This window comes from Lacerta agilis, chromosome 7 (genome assembly GCF_009819535.1).
Source record: "Lacerta agilis isolate rLacAgi1 chromosome 7, rLacAgi1.pri, whole genome shotgun sequence".
NCBI classification, from domain to species: Eukaryota; Metazoa; Chordata; class Lepidosauria; order Squamata; family Lacertidae; genus Lacerta; species Lacerta agilis.
The window spans coordinates 55,891,823-55,914,114 of NC_046318.1; the positions used below are offsets into that span (position 1 = coordinate 55,891,823).

The window sequence follows — 22,292 nt, forward strand, 5'->3', positions numbered from 1 at the left end:
ATAAGGCAAGATGCTAGCTGTCTTCAGTTTCTTTTCTTTCCATAAAAAAGCCCACTGTCTTGTGGAGTTCCTATGTGCAGACATGTACTCATTAAAGGACAGATTGCTTGCTTTTCACGCTAAGCATTTCTAGTCAAGAAAAGGGTAAAATTACATTTCCCCACAATATTGTCTTTCAGGACAATTTGACACAACAAGAGACTGTTGCCTAGCTACAGTCAGGAAGTGCAGAGAGCTGCCATGGCTAGAAATGGGAACTGTCAGATTTTTGTGCTGATGTAACAAAAGAAGAGCAGGTTGATGGGTAAGGTGTGATGTTTATTTAGGCTTCAGGGCAGCTCAATCCATCCAGTAAACTTACTGCGTCCCCCTGACTTGGAAAAAAATACGAAGGCTTGGACTACGCTTGCCTACCTGGAAGACGTACGATTTGGCTTCTGGCTCTAGCTTATTAGCATTCAGCTGTCTAAGGTCTAAACTAGGCAATATGGCAGAGTTCCATGATCAAATCCACAATTCCTTCTAGCAACTTCACTCCCAAAGCACCAAATAGTCAGCATATGCTCAAACATTTCCAATGTCTCATCTAGTTTTGTCCTAAGGTCTATGACTGGCAGGGAGGACTAAGGCTATCTAATGTATCATTGAATTTTTGTAGCACCTATCAGCAAGCTTTGGAGCTGCTACAATCTAATTGACTTAGGAAACAGAAACAACTGGGAAATATATATAAATTTTTATTTCCCCGGCCAGAACCGGGCTCAGGGTGGCTAACACCAATAAAATTACAAGAAAACATAAAAGAAAAAGAAAAAAACAGTTATTTAAAATACAGGTTAAAATACAATTTAAAATGCAGCCTCGTTTTAATAGCAGCCCATAAATCAAAACCATAAGGGGAGGGAAACATAAGGGTCAGACTGAGTCCAAACCAAAGGCCCGGCGGAACAGCTCCATCTTGCAGGCCCTGCGGAAAGATGTCAAATCCTGCAGGGCCCTGGTCTCTTGTGACAGAGCATTCCACCAAGACGGGGCCAGTACTGAAAAGGCCCCGGCCCTAGTTGAGACCAATCTGACCACCTGTTTTATTTGCCAAGTATTTAAGGCTGGGTGTTTGGTTTTTGGTTTTTTTTGGTAAATAAGAGTCTGTTAAACATGCGAAATCATTTATGCATATGTTACATCAGAAATGTTTTAAGCTGCATGTTATTATATCAGAGTGGATCTTAGCTGGCTCTAGAAAAGGTGAAAACATATTTCAAACTTCTAACATGAAGAAAGTAAGCATCTATCTATAAATAAGTAACATAGCAAGGGCTTTAAATTACAAGAGCTTTACAGTGGCATTACTACTGGCTCGTATATCTTCTTGTGTAGAAATGCCGATATACATTCAGGCAGCTGGTGTAGCATTTGGAATAGCATGAGGGCTCCAGTTCAAGTCTCAGGTCAATTATAAACTCACTGGCCTTAGACAAACTATCTCTCAGCCTCATGCTGCATTACCCTAGTATGAAGATGTTATTGCTCAATAATATGGGTCCTAAGTAATGTCCTTTTAAAAATGATTTCATGATGGAACAGATATGGAAACTTTACACTGTATTAGCTTGTTCTCTTTCAGATAATGCAACACCTCAAACATGCATAAACTTAGACAGAACAGTCCTCTGAGGACACGATAAGTATCTTGCTCAGTATTTGGATTAAGGAGCTGAATATGAATCAGGACCCAAGAATATATGCTAAAGGTCACATGAACCTTTCAGGCAGATATTCTGTAGAGTATGTCATTTCTTTCCTTTCCATGTTAGCTTTTGAAATGGAACTATTAAGCCACTCTTTGTTTTTCAGCAGAAGACATGGATAAGAACACTTTTTATCATGGTATTTCTTTAAGCCATGTTCCAGTTTCATGCCACAAATCTTTGATTCACTCCCGCTGGTTAAAGACCCTCCTGGCATGTCACTGGGATCAGTATGTGGGCCACTGGAAAAAATGGTTATATTTTGTATCTATTGCAGCATCACTTTTGCAGGGATTGTTGAGCAGTGCCTTAATATGTTTATTTCTGTAAATCCTCATGCCTTCTGCAAATCACAAAACCCAGAGCATTACAATGTTGTAGAAGCTGTGACACGGGGTTCAATAACGTCCACTTGCTTGTGCAACAAAAATCATCTGGTGCAATGGGAATTTTGGGTAGTCTTCTCCCTGCCCCCCCTCCATCTGTTTAAAATGATGTAGAAAACACAATTCCTCTACAAACTCACTCAATTCCCATGTTACCTGGCTGGTAGAAACTTGGGGAAAGTTCTCTGGCAACTGTTCTGGCGATGTCACACTCCTGACGAGCAGATTGGCTGGCTTGATCTGCAGCATCAGCTTTAGCCCTTGCATGTGCAGTTCTGTAGAAGGCATTAAAAATGTGTATGAGCACTGCGGTCCTTTGCATCAATACAAGTAATTCATATAAATATGAAAAAAGCCCATCTAGTCCAACATCATTCTCCCAGGGAGCAACCACATCCTCCTGGGAAACCCAAAAGCATAGCAACTTGTGATTCCTGGCAACTGGTATTCAGAAGCCTATTGCTGCCAACAGTGGAAATAAGCCATGGTCATTGTGGCTAGTAGTCACTGATAGCTACCATATAAAATTCAACACACCAATTTTAAAGGCAATATGCCACACAAGGCATATTGCCACTACAGCCAAAAAAGCAGAGCAATGTAAAGGTAGCAGAGTGCTTAAAATGCCACAATATTGTTGTTTTTGCTAACAAATTTACTGTACTATGCCAAAGGTTCATGTGGACCACTGTGTCGTTTTTACTACAATAAGCTAACATGGCTACTACCCCCCTGGATTCCCCCCCCCCCGAGCATTTGACATGAACCATTCAGCACCATGGATCAAATTCATGGGGGCAGAGAGCTATAAATAATTGGGCATCAGTTTGAAGTACAAAAGCAGCCGAAAAAGTAACATAAGAAAAGATGGGTGCACACCTGAAACCTTATTTGCCCTCGTTTGCATTTATTGTTACCTCAATCACATTGATACAGTTGGTCCAAAGACCAAGGAAGAATAACAGGAGGAACTGTACTGGTAACATGTGTCACAGGTAAAGTATAAAAGGTGAGAGGCAGACAGTATGAGAATATATAACAGTATATCATTTTCCCAAGAAGCATGTGAATAAATCACAAAATGTAAAAATAATTTGCCTTCTTCCGTTCTTCTCCATGTGAGTCCTTTTAAAGGAATCCTGGGACCTGCAGTTTGTTAGGATGCTAGGAATTGCAGCTCTCTTGGAGATTGAGTGAGTACAAGTGACAGAGTGAGAGAGAGATGCCAGCTTTCCTCATATCCCACCCAGCCCCTTCATCTATGTGTATCTGTGTGGATACAGTGAGAAGTTTGAAGAGGATAGTCTATTTGACATAGAACTCTGCACAATGAGTCTTCTAAATTACAGAAGCACTTACATGTACAGAGCATGCTCCCTTCTTCTGACCTTTACTTTCCCGTGCATTAAAGACATTGCAGACAGGGATGCGATTCTGCTCTCCCTCCCTCCATGCAATAATTTTTGGAGCAGAGTGCCTGAAAGGTGTTTTTTGTGTGGGTACATCTCCATGTCTGCAAATGAGATTGTGATAAGTACCTTGAGAGTGTGGTATGAAGGAGAAACCACCAGAGCCCCAACTAGAAGATGAGTGGAGGGTCCTCCTTTCTCTTTGGGTAGAGTCCAGAAGCCCAGCTCATCAATGGGCTTCCTAGGTGTATAAAGTAGGCTTAGCCAACTGGGGCGCCCTCCAGATCTTTTGGACTACAGTACAAGTCCCATCAGCCTCAGCTAGCATGGTCAATAGCCACAATGATGGGAGTCCAAAATGTCTGGAAGGAACAACATAGACTGTTCCAGGTATGAAAGCTTTTGAAAACTTGACTGAATAAATATTGTAAACAGATACAAAGCCGGTAAAAACACAAAAGGTAAAAACAGTCCTCCTTCAGTGTGAAAAAGAAGATGCATTGTTATTCCCATCCTGGCCACAAACAGAAGAGTTCCTTATTTCCCATCCATGTAGCAAACTATCGTCACTTCATTTTCCAATACATTTTCATGTCTCGCACTTGTGTGTAACCAATCTTTTCTGTCAGCAATACATATACAATACATATACTGAAGCACTATGTCATCACATATGCAAGCAAGGGAACAGCCTTGTGCACTCATAAACACAAATGTTTTCTTGATTTTTATGTTTAAACCTAGCTTCAGTAAGTTATCATACCATTTCCCATTTATCTTCACTCTTTATCTTTTTCTACTGCTCTTCTAACTACCATTGACATTTATTCCAATTCAACACTTGCTAAAACTCTCAAGCTCCGGCAGTCCCTCTTTTTTGCCCTGACCTGCTGTTCACCCTATGCTTGGGCCCCTGCCTTCTGCTTTTCTCTTTTCCCTCTATGGCCTCCCATAGCACTTGGCTCTCACCCATTCTTCCTGACATTTGTCCTCTCACTCTCTGCCAAACCAGCAAGTAGAGAGTGGCATTTGAGGTTTGTTATAATTTATGCCATTCTTTCCGTAAGACTTCCTTTCTCCGTTCCGATTCTGAATCTCAACTGCTTCTGCTATACACAGGGGTTGTTGTAGTTTTGTCTCTGTTTTGAGTTATTTTGTACTTTCATTCAAGAGCTGCTTTACACATTAAGGATTTACCACTGTTAAGTAAAACCATTGGTACACACATGCAATTTACTCTGCATGCATGTAGCATAGATACACATTTGGAAGTTAGAGTCCCTCCTTTCTCCCGCCTCATCAGAGGGCTTCTTATGCTAACAAAATTTGGGGAGGAGAAGTTCCCTTGGGCAAGTGGAAGTCATTCTACAAGTGCAATGACTTAACTGAATTCAACCCTGGGTGTCTATTTTTATATATAAAGTATTAATGTGCATCTAATAGACCAGTATTTTCAATGTTTTACACTTGATTTTCACTCAAACTGTTACATAACAATATAATATACAGGTATGTATTATTCTGGATGATTTCCCTTCGCCTTCACTGGATTTTTCCATACTCATGCTAGAGTTCGAAAAAATTATCTCTTTCTCTGTTGAAAGAAAGGAAATTTTTGCTTGCAGAGAACCACTTGCACCAGTCTATACTGACTTGCGAACAGGTGTATGCATGGCTGGTAAACAATGTAAAGCACCAGTTTTGCCTCAGACTTTGCTGGATGATGTAAAGAGAAAGGTAAGGTGACCCTTACTTCTCCATGCACAGAGCTGCAATTATGGCCTGGTTGCTCTTTCACAGAACCATGGAACCCTAGAACTGTAGAGTTGAAAGGGACCACAAAGGTTATCTAGTTCAACCCCTTGCAATGCAAGAAGCTTTTGCCCAACTCAGGGCTCGAACCCCCAATCCTAAGATTAAGAGTCTCATGCTGTACCGACTGAGCCATCCTGAGCCTAAACAAGCTCCTGGGAGAGAAGTGATTTAGAGAGTAAAGAATTTGGACAATATAGTTCTAGGTCCAATGCCAGGCCTTTTCTTTTAAGTCTAGCAACACCAAGCAGGGGATTACTGATGCTGTGCTCTGTTGAACAGATCATCCTTCTGGTAAGTGCAGACTCCTACACATTGGGACATTTATCAGAACTCTTGTGCGTCACATCTTTGTACAGAAAGTACTGACAGATGGAATAAGAATGTGCTGTTTCTGTCATCACTGTTATGGGTATATCTACTCGTCTTAAAAAAAGAACCTCTTCAGTTTTCACTTTTTAAAATAGCTCCGGAATTAAAATATATTAAAATCAATTGATCGTTTTGAGTATGTTGAGCTATTTCCCACATTTTGCTAAGAGAACCTGGAATGAATTTTCCAGGTATGAATTAAGATTCTGAATGCCTTTGTTGGGGGTTAAAATACGCACCCAGAATTCAATGCTGGCCAAGTCCCTTTGCTTAACAGCACAGATGAGTGAAGCCATACATACACCAGGTTTGAGAAATCAAAACAGTCTTGTGTATGTGGATTACAGCTATGTATCTCTTTTAGAAAAATAATGTGAGGGCTATCTTTTCTAATAAAATCTGAAACCCATATTCTCATAATTTGGCTGCTCCAACCCTTTAACACTCAGAGTATAAACTTTGATAAGTTAAGGCATATAAAACATATACCGGTAATTGAAAATGACATATATTCTGCAACACTACACAGGTAAATATCAAAATTAAAGACATAGTAAAAAAGCATTACCCATCTCCAAATGACCAAATATATCGCTTCCAGTATACTTGTGTCTCATCAAGGTTCCAAATGTGCCAAAAAATATAAAGCAAATAACATTAACAATGAACCATATATAAATGGCCTAAGGTAAAATACCATTATGATAATGGAATCCTGTAACAATAATTAAATTGTGTTATCCTATAAAGGCCCAATACTTACTTCGAGGGGAGAAAGCCAGTTAGACAACGAAAATTATCAATTGCGCTGCTCCCCCTGCCACCATGTCTTGTAAGTAAACAACAGTGTTTCCATTAACTGCCTCCATCAATGCTGCTGCAGAAGCAGTTTCTCCTAGTCCAGGTTTCCTTCCCTTGGTGGCAATTTTATGTACTTCTTTATAAGATTATAACAAGGCAGAAAGAGAAGACTCACAATTCTGTTTGCTGCTTTTGTTTGCAAGATCAAATATATCATTAGAAATATCCAGCTTTAAAAAATTCACCTTAATCCATTGAAATCAATTGTAAAGACTAGGTGGGGTTGGAGCTGTTCCTTCAAGCTGTTGCTTGACCCTGTGCACACATGCCCCCAACCCCTAAATCGTTCATAATATTGCAGGGCTATGGTGTCATAGCTCTTCTCCCATCTTTTGATACTAGGAGCAGTGGCGTAGCAAGAGAGGGCGATAGGGACGGGGCGCCCCAGGTTCCAGGGGAGGGGGGTGACACTCGCCGGCCCCTACTGACACTCCCCCGCCACCCGGCACCCCGTCTGTGTTTCTTTATGGACGGATGGGGCAGCCCCACGACCTGCCGCTCGCTCGCTGCCTTGCTCGGCCACTGCAGGAACAGCAGTGCAGGCCCGGATGGACTGTGCATGCACGGCATTTCTGCACATGTGCAGTCCACCCGACGTGTGTCGTGACGCCCCGCCCCCAGGGGGTGCCTCTGTGCCTCCGCCCCAGGCGGCGAAGAGGCTTCCTCCGCCCCTGACTGGGAGGCAAGTTACAGTGAATGAATTAAGAAAAAGACTGACCAGTGTCAAAGTGATAATTCTTTTAACTCTACAGAACCACGTGCTACTTCTGTTGTTTGCATGGATTTTTTTTGCAGACAGGGAGAAGGATAGGAGAGAGCAGCAGCAAGTATAGACAGCTGGCAGCGGGCTTAAGTGACTGCAAAGTCTACCTCCAAGTACGAGATTCAGGAAAAAAGGAAGGAAGAGCTGGTTGGAGAAAGAAATACAGCATTCGTGAAAACAGGGTGGGTTGCATTGCAAAGCAACAAGCTGAGAAAGAATTTGTGGGAAATAAGGCATATGATTAGTCAGTGGCAAGGTAGCAGTTCAGTTCACCAAATGTTAGCTTACCAACAGCTTAAATAAAACTTTTATTAAAAGCTGTCGTTACTGAGTGGTATCCACTGTTCATGGTGTAAGCTTTCAGTCAGAGAAAGAGAGTTATGCTTCTATGAATGGAGAAACACTGGAGCTCATCCACTATCTTCACATTTTTAAAAAGCCTGCAGTATCCTAAGAATGCATTTCTCTTCTCTTGTTTCAGATTGTGTAATGCAGGGTCAGCAAACTTTTTCAGCAGGGGGCTGGTCCACTGTCCCTCAGACCTAGTGTGGGCCCAGACTATATTTTGAAAAAAAGATGAACGAATTCCTATGCCCCACAAATAACTCAGAGATGCATTTTAAATAAAAGCACACATTCTACTCATGTAAAAACACCAGGCAGGCCCCACAAATAACCGAGAGATGCATTTTAAATATAAGGACACATTCTACTCATGTAAAAACACGCTGATTCCCAGACCATCCGCGGGCCGCATTTAGAAGGTGATTGGGCGGCATCCGGCCCCCGGGCCTTAGTTTGGGGACCCCTGTTATAATGGGTTTGAGAGCAAACTACAGTGGTACCTCAGGTTACATATGCTTCAGGTTACATACTCCGCTAACCCAGAAATAACGCTTCAGGTTAAGAACTTTGCTTCAGGATAAGAACAGAAATCATGCTCTGGCAGCGCAGCGGCAGCGGGAGGCCCCATTAGCTAAAGTGGTGCTTCAGGTTAAGAATAGCTTCAGGTTAAGAACGAACCTCCAGAACGAATTAAGTTCTTAACCCAAGGTACCACTGTATTGGGCCTGGTTTACTACAATAAGAGTACGGTAAACATACATACGCGCCATGATGAGCATAACAAAATGCAAGCCAATTTAATTGTACACTTAGTGGGAATTTTACTACTGCAGGAATCTTCATGTAATTCACAAGCACTTAATCTTAAAACAAACAAGATGGGGGGTAGTGTTTACATTTTATGCATCTATTTATTACACCACTACAGGATATGTACTGAGTTCTTTAAATTAGTGGGATTTAAGGAGCCTAGTGACATGCAACTTCAAATCTATCTATCTATCTATCTATCTATCTATCCATCATCTATCAACATTTCCTTTAGTTATCTGACACTTCAAGCAAAATACAACTTTTATAAAAGATGTGAAGAATCACAGCCTAATGAATTCCACTATCATGGTCTTATGGCCCCCCATGAACACCTATAAACAATTTCCAGTCTAACCTATCCTTACCTGCCTAACAGAAATATAAGAAGTTGCCTTATATGCAGTCAGAACACTGATCCATCTAGCTCAGTTCTGTCTATGCTGACTGGCAGCAGCTCTCCAGGATTTCAGTCAGAGGACATTCCCAGCTCTACCTGCAGGTGCCAGATTAAGCCTGTGCCCTTTCCCAAACATAAACATTGACACCTATGTCTTGGTAATTGAATTGCAAAAAAATTATAATACCTGAATATACTCTTGATCATAACAAGTATATTAAAAACATTTGTATACAGGAATTGTAGGTCTGCTCATTTGTTTTTAACAGGTGTTCACTGCTCCAAAAAAGTCCACTTCGTTCCCTATAATAAAGTTTTACTAATACAGTAAAGCATGCTTTCCAAGTTGAGATAAATGACTCAAGCCTTTGGCATCAAATGCTGAGTATCAATATTTTTAAATGTTATTTCCCATGATCAGCCTTTGTTTACAAGCACATAATTCCCACTGATCTGAAAAGACACTATGTTTGGATAGGATGATGGAAAGGTTTTTTCTTCAGCAAGTAAAGTAAAACTGCAACACACTTGCAAACTAGCAACCATTAAGCAAATGGAATATTTGTCACAAATCCAAATACATTTCAAGTAGATCCTTTAAAACAAACTCTAACGTTCCGAGTTAAGCGAGTACTTAGCTCTGTCCTGTACACTTTCATTGAAACGCTTCACTGAATTTTAAAACATGACCACCACATGACCTATACCTAGTTATGTCACTGGACTGATCAACCTACATGAAATGGCTGAATGATTAATGTGTTTTAGAGAAATCCCAGGTACAAAGTGGTGTATCATCATATTAGCATTATTTTCTAAGCAGAGAGCCCAAAATTGTTCAGAAATGAATATCTACTTTAGGTCAAAGAGTTAGAGCTCTCTACAGAATAAAACATTCATTATACTATGAGTTTTTAAAAATCTACTTCTCTATTAGGATGCAACAGCACAGAGCAATGGCTCTCTGAGCCTCTTGGGCTCGCTGATAGGAAGGTTGGCAGTTCGAATTCCACAATGGGGTGAGCTCCTGTTGCTCTGTTCCAGCTCCTGCCAACCTGGCAGTTCAAAAGCACAACAGTGCAAGTAGATAAATAGGTACCGCAGCGGTGGGAAGGTAAACAGCGTTTCTGCGTGGTCTGGTTTCCATCACGGTGTTCTGTTGCTCCAGAAGCAGTTCAGTCATGCTGGCCACATGATATGGAAAGCTGTCTGTGGACAAACACCAGCTCCCTCGGCCTGAAAGCAAGATGAGCATTGCACCCCAGTTGCCTTTGACTGGACTTAACTGTCTAGGGGTCATTTACCTTTACCTTTTACCTATTGATCATAAAACAATTTCATGACTCAGTTCTGTCTCTGCAGATGTTTCTTATGCATTAGCTGTGGCCATGTTTACATGTAATGATAAGCCATGTTTATCTTAAATCCTTCCCTCTACTAGTGCACAGGTCCCTGTGTGTCATCCTCTGCCCCCTGGTCAGCATCCACATAGCTCAAACAAGTAATACTGTACTATGACTAGTTGTATGGCTGCCTTTTCTATTCCTTTCTCAACTCTATAATATCATTTTGGAGATGCGTCAACCAGAAGTATACACAATATTCCAGTTATACATCTAAGACTGTGTATAAGGCATTTATGACATTGGCAGTTTTATTTTAAGTCCTCTTTCTATTGACTCCTTACATAGAATTCACCTTTTTTCATAGAGTGGAGAGATTACAGGGGTTTGGACTAGATGATTCTCTGGGTCCCTTCCAACTCTTACAATTCTATGATTCTATGAAGTTGCTCAGATTTAGACCCTAAAAAGGGAAAAGATGAATATTGAGATTTGCTGCACAGTGTTGACTCTGGAAGGCATTCATGTTTAATAGGCTTGAGCCTGAAAGATTTTCATGAGGTGATTAGGATATCTAAAAAAAGGTCAGATAATTTGATTCCTGGAAAGGATAAAAGCCCACAGAGGCCTGCTGGTTTTAAATGAAACACCATGTTGAAAGATTGAGAGGCCAATGGGGAATACTTTGATCTTGAAAGAATGGATATTTACTCCACTACTATGAACATATCATAGTATTAAAATGAACAACAGTGGTTTACAGAGCAGAGCTAGAACAAGAGATCCAATATGGGCAACAATGCTTTGGAATTACAGCAAGGGGTACACTTAGCAAGGATAGAGAAAGCTTGGTGTGGACCATTTCCCCTCCACTTATTTGCAAAAGTAAAACAAAACATTCATATATATATATATTTGTTCCGTGGGTTAATCCAGCAAAGTAGATACAGTATGTGTAAAAAATATTACACTCAAATGTTTCAGGAAAATAATAATAGTCATGAAAGCTCAAGGAGGAAGGATGGGGTAGGGGGAACATAAAACAAATGAAAATATCCCAATTAAGAAGCACCTTTGCAAATGTGAAATGCCATAGAATTTAAACATTTTCCTTTATGGGGATGACATCAACATCTTGACAAGGTAGAGAAGCGAAGTATAACTAAAAGCAAAGCTGCTGTGTAATTACTTTTTTTCAGCACAGAGACCCCAAAGTTGTTCTGCCCAAATTGGTTAACCACATACTGGCTCTAAAGTAGAGACTAAACCATGGCTGACCACCCAGAGCAAGAAATAACAAACAGAAAAGGGAATAAGACATCTGGTTAAGTTTACTGTTTCAGGCTATGATAAACACAGGTAAGATTATTTACTTTAGCAGGACAGCCCACCTCTATAATTAAAAAGCAAAGGAAGTATGATTTGTGTTTCAGACCTATTGGTTTTAGTCAGGTGTAAACTCATTCATAAATTTAAATCGATTACTCAATCTATTAAAATGCATATAATTGACTGACTAAAAGTTATTAACCTAGAGACCAAAAATAAACAGAGGCATTTACTGTACATGCAACCCTGCCCTAAATAAATGCAGAACTGAAATTAAGTCTCCACTATTGCCAAAAATAAAAATGTCCATAACCATAAATCAGTTTCTAACTAAACTCCAACTAAACAATCACAAATTATTAAATAAAGCCATGGCTAGATAATGCAGCAATATTAAGAATAAAAAGGTAAAGGGACCCCTGACCATCAGGTCCAGTCGTGTCCGACTCTGGGGTTGCGGCGCTCATCTCGCTCTATAGGCCGAGGGAGCCGATGTTTGTCCGCAGACAGCTTCCAGGGCATGTGGCCAGCATGACAAAGCCGCTTCTGGTGAACCAGAGCAGCGCATGGAAACGCCGTTTACCTTCCCGCTGGAGCGGTCCCTATATATCTACTTGCACTTTGACATGCTTTCGAACTGCTAGGTGGGCAGGAGCTGGGACTGAGCAACGGGAGCTCACCCCGTGGCAGGGATTCGAACTGCTGACCTTCTGATCAGCAAGCCCTAGGCTCTGTGGTTTAACCCACAGCGCCACCTGGGTCCCAATATTAAGAATACATTGGATAAAAAACAAAAAAGCAAACTACCATACTTTTCTGTGTATAAGACTGGTTTGTATTTTTTTTTTACTGGAAAACTATGTTTAAAATAGGGGGTTGTCTTATACATGGATAGTGCCTAGGGAGACTTGGGATTGGATGATGGTGATATTCTGCAGCGTGTTATTGGTGTCTTTGGCGAGGGGTGGCATTGATTGGGTGTATGTAGACAGTGGATGTAGACATTGCATCTTTAGGCTGGCTAATTATTTTCTGGCTGGCACTTGTGAAAGCAAGAGAGTTCTGCCAGGAGAAAAGGTAATAACCCTAACTCTAGGTGGTTCTACTGCATACCAGAGAAAGCGAAGAGGCAACTGAAGGATCAGGATCAGGACATTCTTCCACAGTAAGTCCATTCAATGCCACTGGTTTGTGGCACTAGTTTCAATCAAGGCTGGCATTAGACGGCACAATAGCACAACACTAATTTATATTACAGGGTTTGGTCCTTTTAGCAAGGTAAGATATCATTTACAAACCAGCCTGCAGTAAACCCAGATGCCAACTTTGCTGCAACATAAACTTGGACAACACCATTACTGGCCCCAACAACATCAAACATACCATCTCAGGACTATTTAATTGCTCATCTTCTAACATTGTGTATGCAATCAAATGCCAACAGTGCCCTTAAGCTCTCTATATTGGACAAACAGGCCAAACCCTACGCCAAAGGATAAATGGACATAAATCTGATATCAGGAATCACAAGACAGAGAAACCAGTACAAGAACACTTCAATCTCCCAGGACATTCTATACAAGATCTCAAAGTAGCTGTCTTAATACAAAGGAATTTCAGAAATAGACTGGAAATAGAAGTTGCTGAATTGCAACTCATTACCAAACTCAAAACCACGGAGAGACGTGGTCTGAACAAAGACATTGGATTCTTATCTCATTATACACGACAAAGCTATCTTTAGCCATCTCACCCCTTGCTTTTTCCTTTAGGACTTATTGCAGTCGTTAACAGTCACCAGCAGGTTTTCCACACCCATCAGCCATTCACCCATTCCTACCACCCTCCTCACTCTTTCACTATATATAAGGGTCTGGTGACTTCTATTTCAGTGTATCTGAAGAAGTGTGCATGCACACGAAAGCTCATACCAAGAACAAACTTGTTGTTGTTCAGTCGTTCAGTCGTGTCCGACTCTTCGTGACCCTATGGACCAGAGCACGCCAGGCACCCTTATCCTCCACTGCCTCCCACAGTTTGGCCAAACTCATGCTAGTCGCTTCGAGAACACTGTCCAACCATCTCATCCTCTGTCGTCCCCTTCTCCTTGTGCCCAACTTAGTTGGTCTCTAAGGTGCTACTGGAAGGATTTATTTATTTTTTATTTTGTTTAAACCAGTCAGTAGTTAATCTACAAGGCAAAGCACAATCCTGAAATATTTCAGTCACAGAATCATACTTTCCAGAAGTTTCATGATATAAAAAACCCAATGTATTTATGAAGTCACAGGTGAAATAATTTCAGTAATTAAGTAGCATATCTAAATAGCTTATGGTTAGAAAATTGAAATTAAAATTACAGAAACATACCATGCATGCAAAAAGAAATAATTGTGCACTTACTAGTTCCTTGTTTGGGTTCAGATTAGAATGCATCAAATCTTGCTTCCTTTGATATTCATACATTTCCAAAAATATTCATTATCATCAGCATCATTATTTTACATGTGTTTTTGTAGAGATGTGTTATGACTTCTCTATATTAACCTGAAGCATCATTTCATTTAACTTACGCTGAATGGTTTACTCTTTACTCTTTAACTTTTAATTCAGTTTGTAATGTATAAATGTAAGCAAAACAAAGTGATTGACTCTCTAAGTCTGCAGCATCTTTTAATATACACTTCCAATCACATGTTCTGCAGTTTATTTTAAAAAAAATTAGCCACAGATGACACAGACAGTCAAATACACCCAGTTAGCATGCATATTGCCTGCATATATTTAAACTACAGTATGCATTTGCCTAATTGGCTCATAGTAGCAACTGGCAGAAGAAAGGAGAGGCCAAACTCATTACCAGTCTGAAACAGCACCAAACAGTCACCAGTCAGTTTGGCAGCTAAGGGCAGATCCACCCAGTTATGGTAATTCAGATGTAATGGTACCAACCCACCTTAAATATTTAAGGAGGAAAATAGCATCAATACATGAAGGTCAGAGTCATCTACCTTTAAAAATATTTTTTGCCTTATTGAATGACAAGTGATATACACCGCCTTGCTAGGAAATAAATTTGAGTGAAACACACCACCACTAAGAGATAACTTATAATTTGAATGTCTTGTTATTAAGTCACCGTCAGTGCACTGGAGTGAATTCCAACCTTTTTTGAACTCTTCTGAAATACTGCTGGAAGCAAAGAGTGGAATCTGTGATAAGGAGTACTCCAGTTCAAGAGGGAAGATTAAGTTGATGGAAATGACTTCAAGCTGTAGAACACAGATGATGACTGGAATGCAGTGTTATTTATTTTCATACAACAATTCAATGCACTTTACAAATCCCAGAAATGTAACCAATGAAATTTGAACTGAAAATTCTAGATTTTTATGTGTGTCTCTGTGTGTGCATATATAATACTTCCTAAAATGGTAGAGCTGATCCAGAAGTAATGGGAAAAAAATGCTTCCCGTGTAGTTTTCCCTACACAAGATTGTCTGTTGGGGATTATATTTTATGTATTTTAACTTACAGCTAATGGTTTGATCTTCCTACCCATAAACTCTTCTTTAAATGCTCTAGTTTAAGTTTTTCTATATAAACCTGGGCTTATTTGAATAAAAGCGTGCTATACTGTATATGCATATATGCTAGGAGAGCTAATATTTAAAGTGAATATGTTGATGCTCAAAACAAGTAATATAACAATATTATATCTAATGATTGAATAAAGATAATGTTTTGCTTGCAGTGATTCAGTTGATGTGGAAAACCAGGTTATAGCTGATGAGATGGGAACAGCAATCACCATAGCAACCATCTATCTCTTAAGAGAGAAAGTGGGGAAAAGCACTACTGTACAGTTACCGGGTATCTCTCCTTGCCCATCTAAAAAGCTTTGTTTTGATCCTAGATTTAGGGATCTTAAATAACTATTCACCTTGGCATGAAAGTGAGAGAAAATATATGGGTATTATTACAAGAACAAACATGCATATCCCTGAGTTGCTATTCAGGCAATACCATGATGGGAAAGGTAAACTAACAGAGTTGTTCCAATTAAAAATATTAAAAATAAGGGACAGTATCCAACTAACTTGCTTTGACAGTGCAAGGATTTCTGCTTGCACAAGGAAACTTCTCCCACTAGCATCCCCATATATGTTTTGGTAGTTCCCTCAATCCTCTGGAGCAAATTTGGGATGGCACAGGATGTGTGCAGAGCGAGGAGGGGTGGAGTTCTGTTGCACAAACAGATATCCCTGCGCTGATGAATAAAGTTTCTTCAATGTTGGCCAAACTTGCAATTTTCTATAGGATGATAAATTGAGTTTTCGTGTAGGTTATGTGCTTAACTGAAGCTTTTTCAACAATCTTCTGTGTGGCAATGTTGTAGCTGAATTCCAATTCGTAATTTTGTAGTCAAAATAACATATGTAACAAATGCAGGTTTTTTTTAAACCAACCAACCAACCAACCAACCAACCAACAGAAATGCCTTAAATCCAAGTAAGTTGGCTAAAATGAATTGCAGATGTAACTGACTGTTACGGAAAATGTCTGCAAGGCACACTGTTGCTTTATATTGCTTAATCAGCGAATGAAAAAATATTTTTAATGTTGGCAAAACTGGGAACTTCAGTCTAGACTGAAAAATCTCCTGGTGTGACTCCCTGTTCTTATGAACGCATTTAGTTATAGCTGTGATCACACAATTCTGAATTACCAAGCTTTAATTTTTTAACCCCATAGGGAGATGAATGTTTTTAATGTGTCTTCAAAGTTGAGAAGTACACAGAGAACAGGACGGTTAACTCCATTAAATAACATCAGAACAATCTTTTAAAAATATTAATAAATGCTATGCACTCAGTCTTTAAAACAACAACATAGGAACAGCAACAACAGAAGTGGGAGAGGCTAATTTCGAATAGTTAGGATGGGAATACCAATTCCAGAAAAAAATTCCGAATCATATATTTATAAAGGAAATGATCGGAACTTGCTTAACAGGAAAGAAGCGACTAGAAAACAAAACAAGTTGTCAACACCCAAGAAAAACAGAGTTTTTGAATATGTAAATAGAAGCATCAATTATTTCACAACAGGGTACAAATTTATGGAATTTATGCCATGCAAGCTTCATTGAAATAAATGGATGCAATTGCACAGTTAACATTCCCAAGAAAAAGTTCAAAGTAGATGTATCAAATAGCAATAAAGGAATCAGGAATAGGAAGTGGGGATCTAAAAACCTGCTGCAGGTGGAGGGGGTGGACCTAAATAAAGCATGGAATAAATCTTGATTTCCATTATACCTCTTCTCCCAACTTGATCTGCAAGCTGCTTCACTTGAGTAATCCCAGAGAGGTACTGCCAGAGGTTGCTGCCTCGCCTCTGCTACGAAACCCATGCTGATTGGGCTGGTATCTGTGAGCAGTGACTTCATAGAGGTGATGTGTAGAAAGACCTACTGCCTCCACTGTCTGCCCAATGGCCAGAGAACTCATTGGACTGGTTGCGATGGAAAGGCATTTTCATAGGTTGTGGTCGAACGGGAGATAATCTGCTGTCAGTCAACAATACATCAGGGCAAATGTGTTACAGTATTTTAAAGGCCTTTGGTGGATGGAGTGGTGGCGGCGAGCATGTAGCAAGCTACCCAATATCTCCCCCACCCCCACGCCTCTATACACTAGCCATGGGATGATAGTGCAGCTCCCACGATTATTTGCAAGGCTAGATTTACCGTACTCTGCTTAGTCATTCAAAATAGTTGCTCTTGGTTTATTCACACAGAAGACCAAGCTAGCTACTGTTATCTATAATACTGCTGAAATCGTTTGGGCGTATGCACATGCACACACAAATACATATATACATATATGACACATTGGCAGTAATGTAAAAAGCATTCTCTATTTTACATTTCATCATTCATTTCTAAAACACAAATGGAAACACATTGTTCATCTAGATTAATGTTCTCTGCCATGGCAGTATTGTTAGCTGAATGTAACAATAAATTATATAACTGAAATAAATAGGTACTATCAAAATGCCTTCCCCTACCCAGATTATTAAATAAATAATCTCCCCTGCAATTGTCTCTTTCTGCATTTATGCAGTTGGTATAATGAAGCCTGAAGGAAATGTGAAAATACATTTACAGTTTATAAAGGGGTGTGTGTGTGTGTGTTTGTGTGTGTTTGTGCGCACACGCACGCACACATATCTAGATGTACATTCATGCTTGATGAGCAACATAATTATACAAGACACTGCACAGCAAGGCATATTTGAAATCGCTTTAATTACCCAGCAGCTTGATAATTTTGGTGTAATTGCAGAACAGCTCGCAAAGTTGCATTTAGATTTATTTAATTTTAAAACAGCTGTATATTAAAAAGAAAAAATGCTGCAGGATGTAAGCAACTTCTAAGATTTTGTTTAAACCCCTCATTAGCCTCATTATAAATGCAAAACAATCAAATTATTTCAAAACTAAATTGATAAGCAGTCTTGCACCATCTTTAAGCTTCAAATATTTATGAGGGATATAAATTGTTTTCCTGATGGCTGGCAAACATTTAAATTCACCCAACATGATGAGACTGTATGATAAACCAAGAGCCTACATAAGCAACCCTCTGTACTGACCTAATTTACAGTGTATCAACTACAGCTCAGTGAATGGAGCATATGCTTTGCACATTGAAGGTCCCGGGGTCAGTCCATCACACCTCCAATTAATGTTACAGGTGATGGGAAAACACCTGCCAGAGATCCTGGACAGACACTGCCAGTCAGAAGATACAATACTGGGCAAGGGAAGTAAGACATGGCAGCTTCCTATGTAGTTGCATATACAACACTGCACTAACTATACAACAAACCACAGCTGAGCACAAAAGAGCAACCCACACCTCAATACAAAAAAAAGATTACGCTTATCCGATTTAAGACTACGTTTTACGATTTTACGTTTTACAATTTAAGACTACGATTTAAGACTTAAGGATTGCTATTTGATTAATGGCAATGGAAAAGTATTTGAAGTTGCTTTTTTGATAGCAAAATGGCAGTTGCCCCAAGGCAACAATGGATTCATATTTGGAGCAGAGGACCACGGCTGAGGACCTGATCACATAAAAGTCTGTAGCAGAAGTCCTACTGAATTCACAACACAGTCTGTATGAATGCAGGCCAGATTCTAGCATGGTGCTATGCTTCAATTAACATAGCCCAAATGTCACAGCTGAGCTCCGGCTAAAATAATTTAAACTCTCTAGGCAATAAGCTTACAGAATCTTCAACTATAGTGTTTTTCTCTCTCAGCAAGCCTTATCTTGGAGGTAACCCTTCTAGATATTGCCTAGCTAAATATTTGGGTTTTTTCATCTGATGATGCCTCTGGATACTGAAAATCCTCAATATGTATTACAGGGAAAGCAGAATTACTTTAAAACCCAGCTCTGACATTTGGGATATATTAAATCTAGCTTTAGTGCCATGCTAGAACTAAGTCTGCATTTACACTGATGGTATTGTGTGCTGGTCACGTAAATCGCAGAGCTCACTGTACGCATCAGTTGTCTTAAGAGGTATTCACAGCACTTACATAAGCAATGTATTGAACATTGTGAAGCGATAGAGAATAAAAATCCTGCTTATCAGTATGATCTCCACAATTCATTTCAAATATACTTTATTTGAATGTCAAAATAGAAAAAAAAACTTGCCAAGGATTGGAAGATACAGTTTGCTAAGGTATCTTTTTGGGAAGAGATGGAGCAGACTAAATTCACTTCACTTGTAAAGTTGAGATTCTTCACATCTGTACATCAGTTAATGTCTGTTTCTGAGCCACTGAAAATATTCTCAATCTCTGTCCTACTCCTACTCTATAATCTATTGTGCATAGCCTTATAAGCAGTGATTGTTTCTCTTTCAGGAACCTGCTGGTTTGTGCTAAACAGTGTTACATTTGAATTGTCAGTTTATCTGAACCTTTAACCATGTTGTTGTTCAGTCGTTCAGTCGTGTCCGACTCTTCGTGACCCCATGGACCAGTGCACGCCAGGCACGCCTATCCTTCACTGCCTCCCGCAGTTTGGCCAAACTCATGTTAGTAGCTTCGAGAATACTGTCCAACCATCTCATCCTTTGTCGTCCCCTTCTCCTTGTGCCCTCCATCTTTCCCAACATCAGGGTCTTTTCCAGGGAGTCTTCTCTTCTCATGAGGTGGCCAAAGTACTGGAGCCTCAACTTCAGGATCTGTCCTTCTAGTGAGCACTCAGGTTGCCAGTTCCTCCTCCAGGTGGATCACGTTTGGTCCAAACTCTCCACTATGACCTGTCCATCTTGGGTGGCCCTGCATGGCATAGCTCATAGCTTCCCTGAGTAATTCAAGCCCCTTCGCCACGACAAGGCAGTGATCCATGAAGGGGCCTTTAACCATAGTTAAACTTAAAAAAGCTAGTTTCATAACTCATGGTTTGAAGCTGGCTTGTTTCAAACAAATCATAGCTAAGATTAAACAGTTTGACCAAGCTGTATCAATAAGGTCTAGATAAACAAAAAAGTGTGAGAGGAAGGAGAATGCAAACCCATTGCTTGCAGAGGCTTGTTCCTGTCATGGTAAACCATGGCTGATCATGGTGTATAAATGCAGCTAGAAACACCATGACCACAGCATTACTCACAAGAATGTGTGCATTTGGCAGGGATGGGGAACATGTGGCCCTCTAGATGTTGTTGGACTTCAACTCCCATCAACCCCAGTCATGGTCAGGGATGGTGGGAACATCAAATAGATGTTTTGCTGCCATATTATAATAACTTAAGGTAACAATCCTATACAGTAGATAGCTCTGTGTTGCAAGCTGACCTCAAGAGCAGATGTTAAAGCAGTTGTGGAGAACCTTTAGCTTGTGGTGCTGATTAGGTGTCAGGCCTAGATGTTTGACCCACCAAGCAGTTTTGTGAGACTCAAGCCCATCTCTCTCATACCTGATATCAAACAACGTCAAGCGTGGGAAAGTTCAAGCTGAAGTCACTAAGGAAGACGCGGAAGCATTTCCAATTCTTCACTTGCAGACATAGCTTAATTCAAGCTGCGAATGCTGTGGCTTGAACTTAATCACTTGACATCATGTGAAGCCCAGCTTTAAAAAGAGCCATTAGCATTCTTTAGCATTCATTAGCAAGAATAATAATTCGCCACATTCTGACAGCTTGCCAACAAGAATATCATTGATGACCTTATCAAAAGCCTTGCTAAAATCAAGATATAATACATCTGTTTGACCTGGCTAATTAACTTTATCAAAACGGTAAGTGCCAGTCTTTTGTTTTTGTAATCCCAGCATCCTCACCTTGCAAAACTAATAATAAAAAGGCATACTGACTGTAAGGACTCTCAGTGGTTGCTCATGAGGAAGCAGGCTGACTCCGAACTTCTACAAACTAAGTTATGTATTGTGCAGATATTTACAGTGGAGTTACAGTAAAAACGTCCAGCTCATCCCTCTGCAGAGTCCGGGAATGTCCGCTTCCGGTTCTTGGTCCAGCATAAGAGGCGCGGGATCCTGAACCCCCGCCTCCCCCTTCCACGTCCTTCCTCCGTGCGAAATGGGGGCGCGGGAAAAGGTCCTTGTTCCCCGCTTCCTGCTTGGTGCTGAGGCTCTCTGATCCTGTCATAGCCCCTGCCCCGACTTCCTGCTTCCATCTCCCCCTCCCCACTGGAGGAGCGATCGCTTCGAACTATGAACTGGAGAGGGTGGTTCCCTGTACTGCAAATGACCTGGGAACGCTACCTGCTGCGGTGAGGGGGGTTTCCTGACACTGACTGACTGCTTAACAGTGTGTTCTAGACTGAGTGATCAGCAGTTGCCTTGATCCTCTTACCTGCAGCCTTTTGAATATGGGGAAACTTTTGCTTCCCTCCAGTCTTGTGGCACTTTACCTATTCTCCAATAATTTTCATAAATGTTAGACCTTGCGCTCGTTCACACTTACCTTTTGCCTCACACTTTCTAGGCACAAATCCATGCTTTCCCAGTATGTGTGAGAGCACTTTTAAGTTTTTTTGCTCCGGTGCTTTCCCCACAAAACCCTGTTCTTTACTGCTGTATCAAAGCAAATGGCAGTCTGCAGAAAATACAAATTTCCGTTTGTTCTGATTCAGTGTTAAAGAACATGTTTTTGTGGTGACAGTGCTGGGGGCAAACCAACCAACCAACCAACCTACCTACCCACCCTTGGACACAGACTAGGAAAGCACAGATCTGTGCCTAGAAAATGCATGGCAAAAGTGGATGAGCCCAGAATAAATAGCTGAAATCACACCTGCCAGTTTCTTTACTAGCTCTGCAATTTTGCATTTTTAAATTGCTGTAACCCACCCTGGGACCTAATGGTAAAAGGTAGGTAAGCAATCAAAATACTAACAGCAATAATTCCATTCCAAGGTTTCATCATCCAAGAAATTATGAAGCATAGCTAGACACTTGTATGTTTAGGGCACAATTAATTTCAACCCATACATGGATGCATTAATCTCATGGTCCTGTCTTAGTCATTGTTTTGGCTTTAGTGAAATAGGGAAAAGAATGACCAGTCCTAGATTGCTGTGATGGTGAAAATAAAAAACAACACAGTGAAGTGTATTGTACACATGAATATTGCGGGTGTATTTTATTTGTGCATT

General features: G+C 40.3%; 1 protein-coding gene across 3 annotated transcripts in view; it reads right to left on the reverse strand.

The window, feature by feature from the left end:
* The window catches only part of JPH1 (junctophilin 1), a 61,448-nt gene that overhangs the window by 15,599 nt on the left and 23,557 nt on the right, over window positions 1-22,292 (reverse strand). For all 3 annotated transcript variants that reach the window (XM_033155443.1, XM_033155442.1, XM_033155444.1), the window contains exon 3: window positions 2,291-2,409. In XM_033155443.1, coding sequence (XP_033011334.1) covers window positions 2,291-2,409 — 119 coding nt within the window. The remainder of the gene's footprint in view (window positions 1-2,290; window positions 2,410-22,292) is intronic.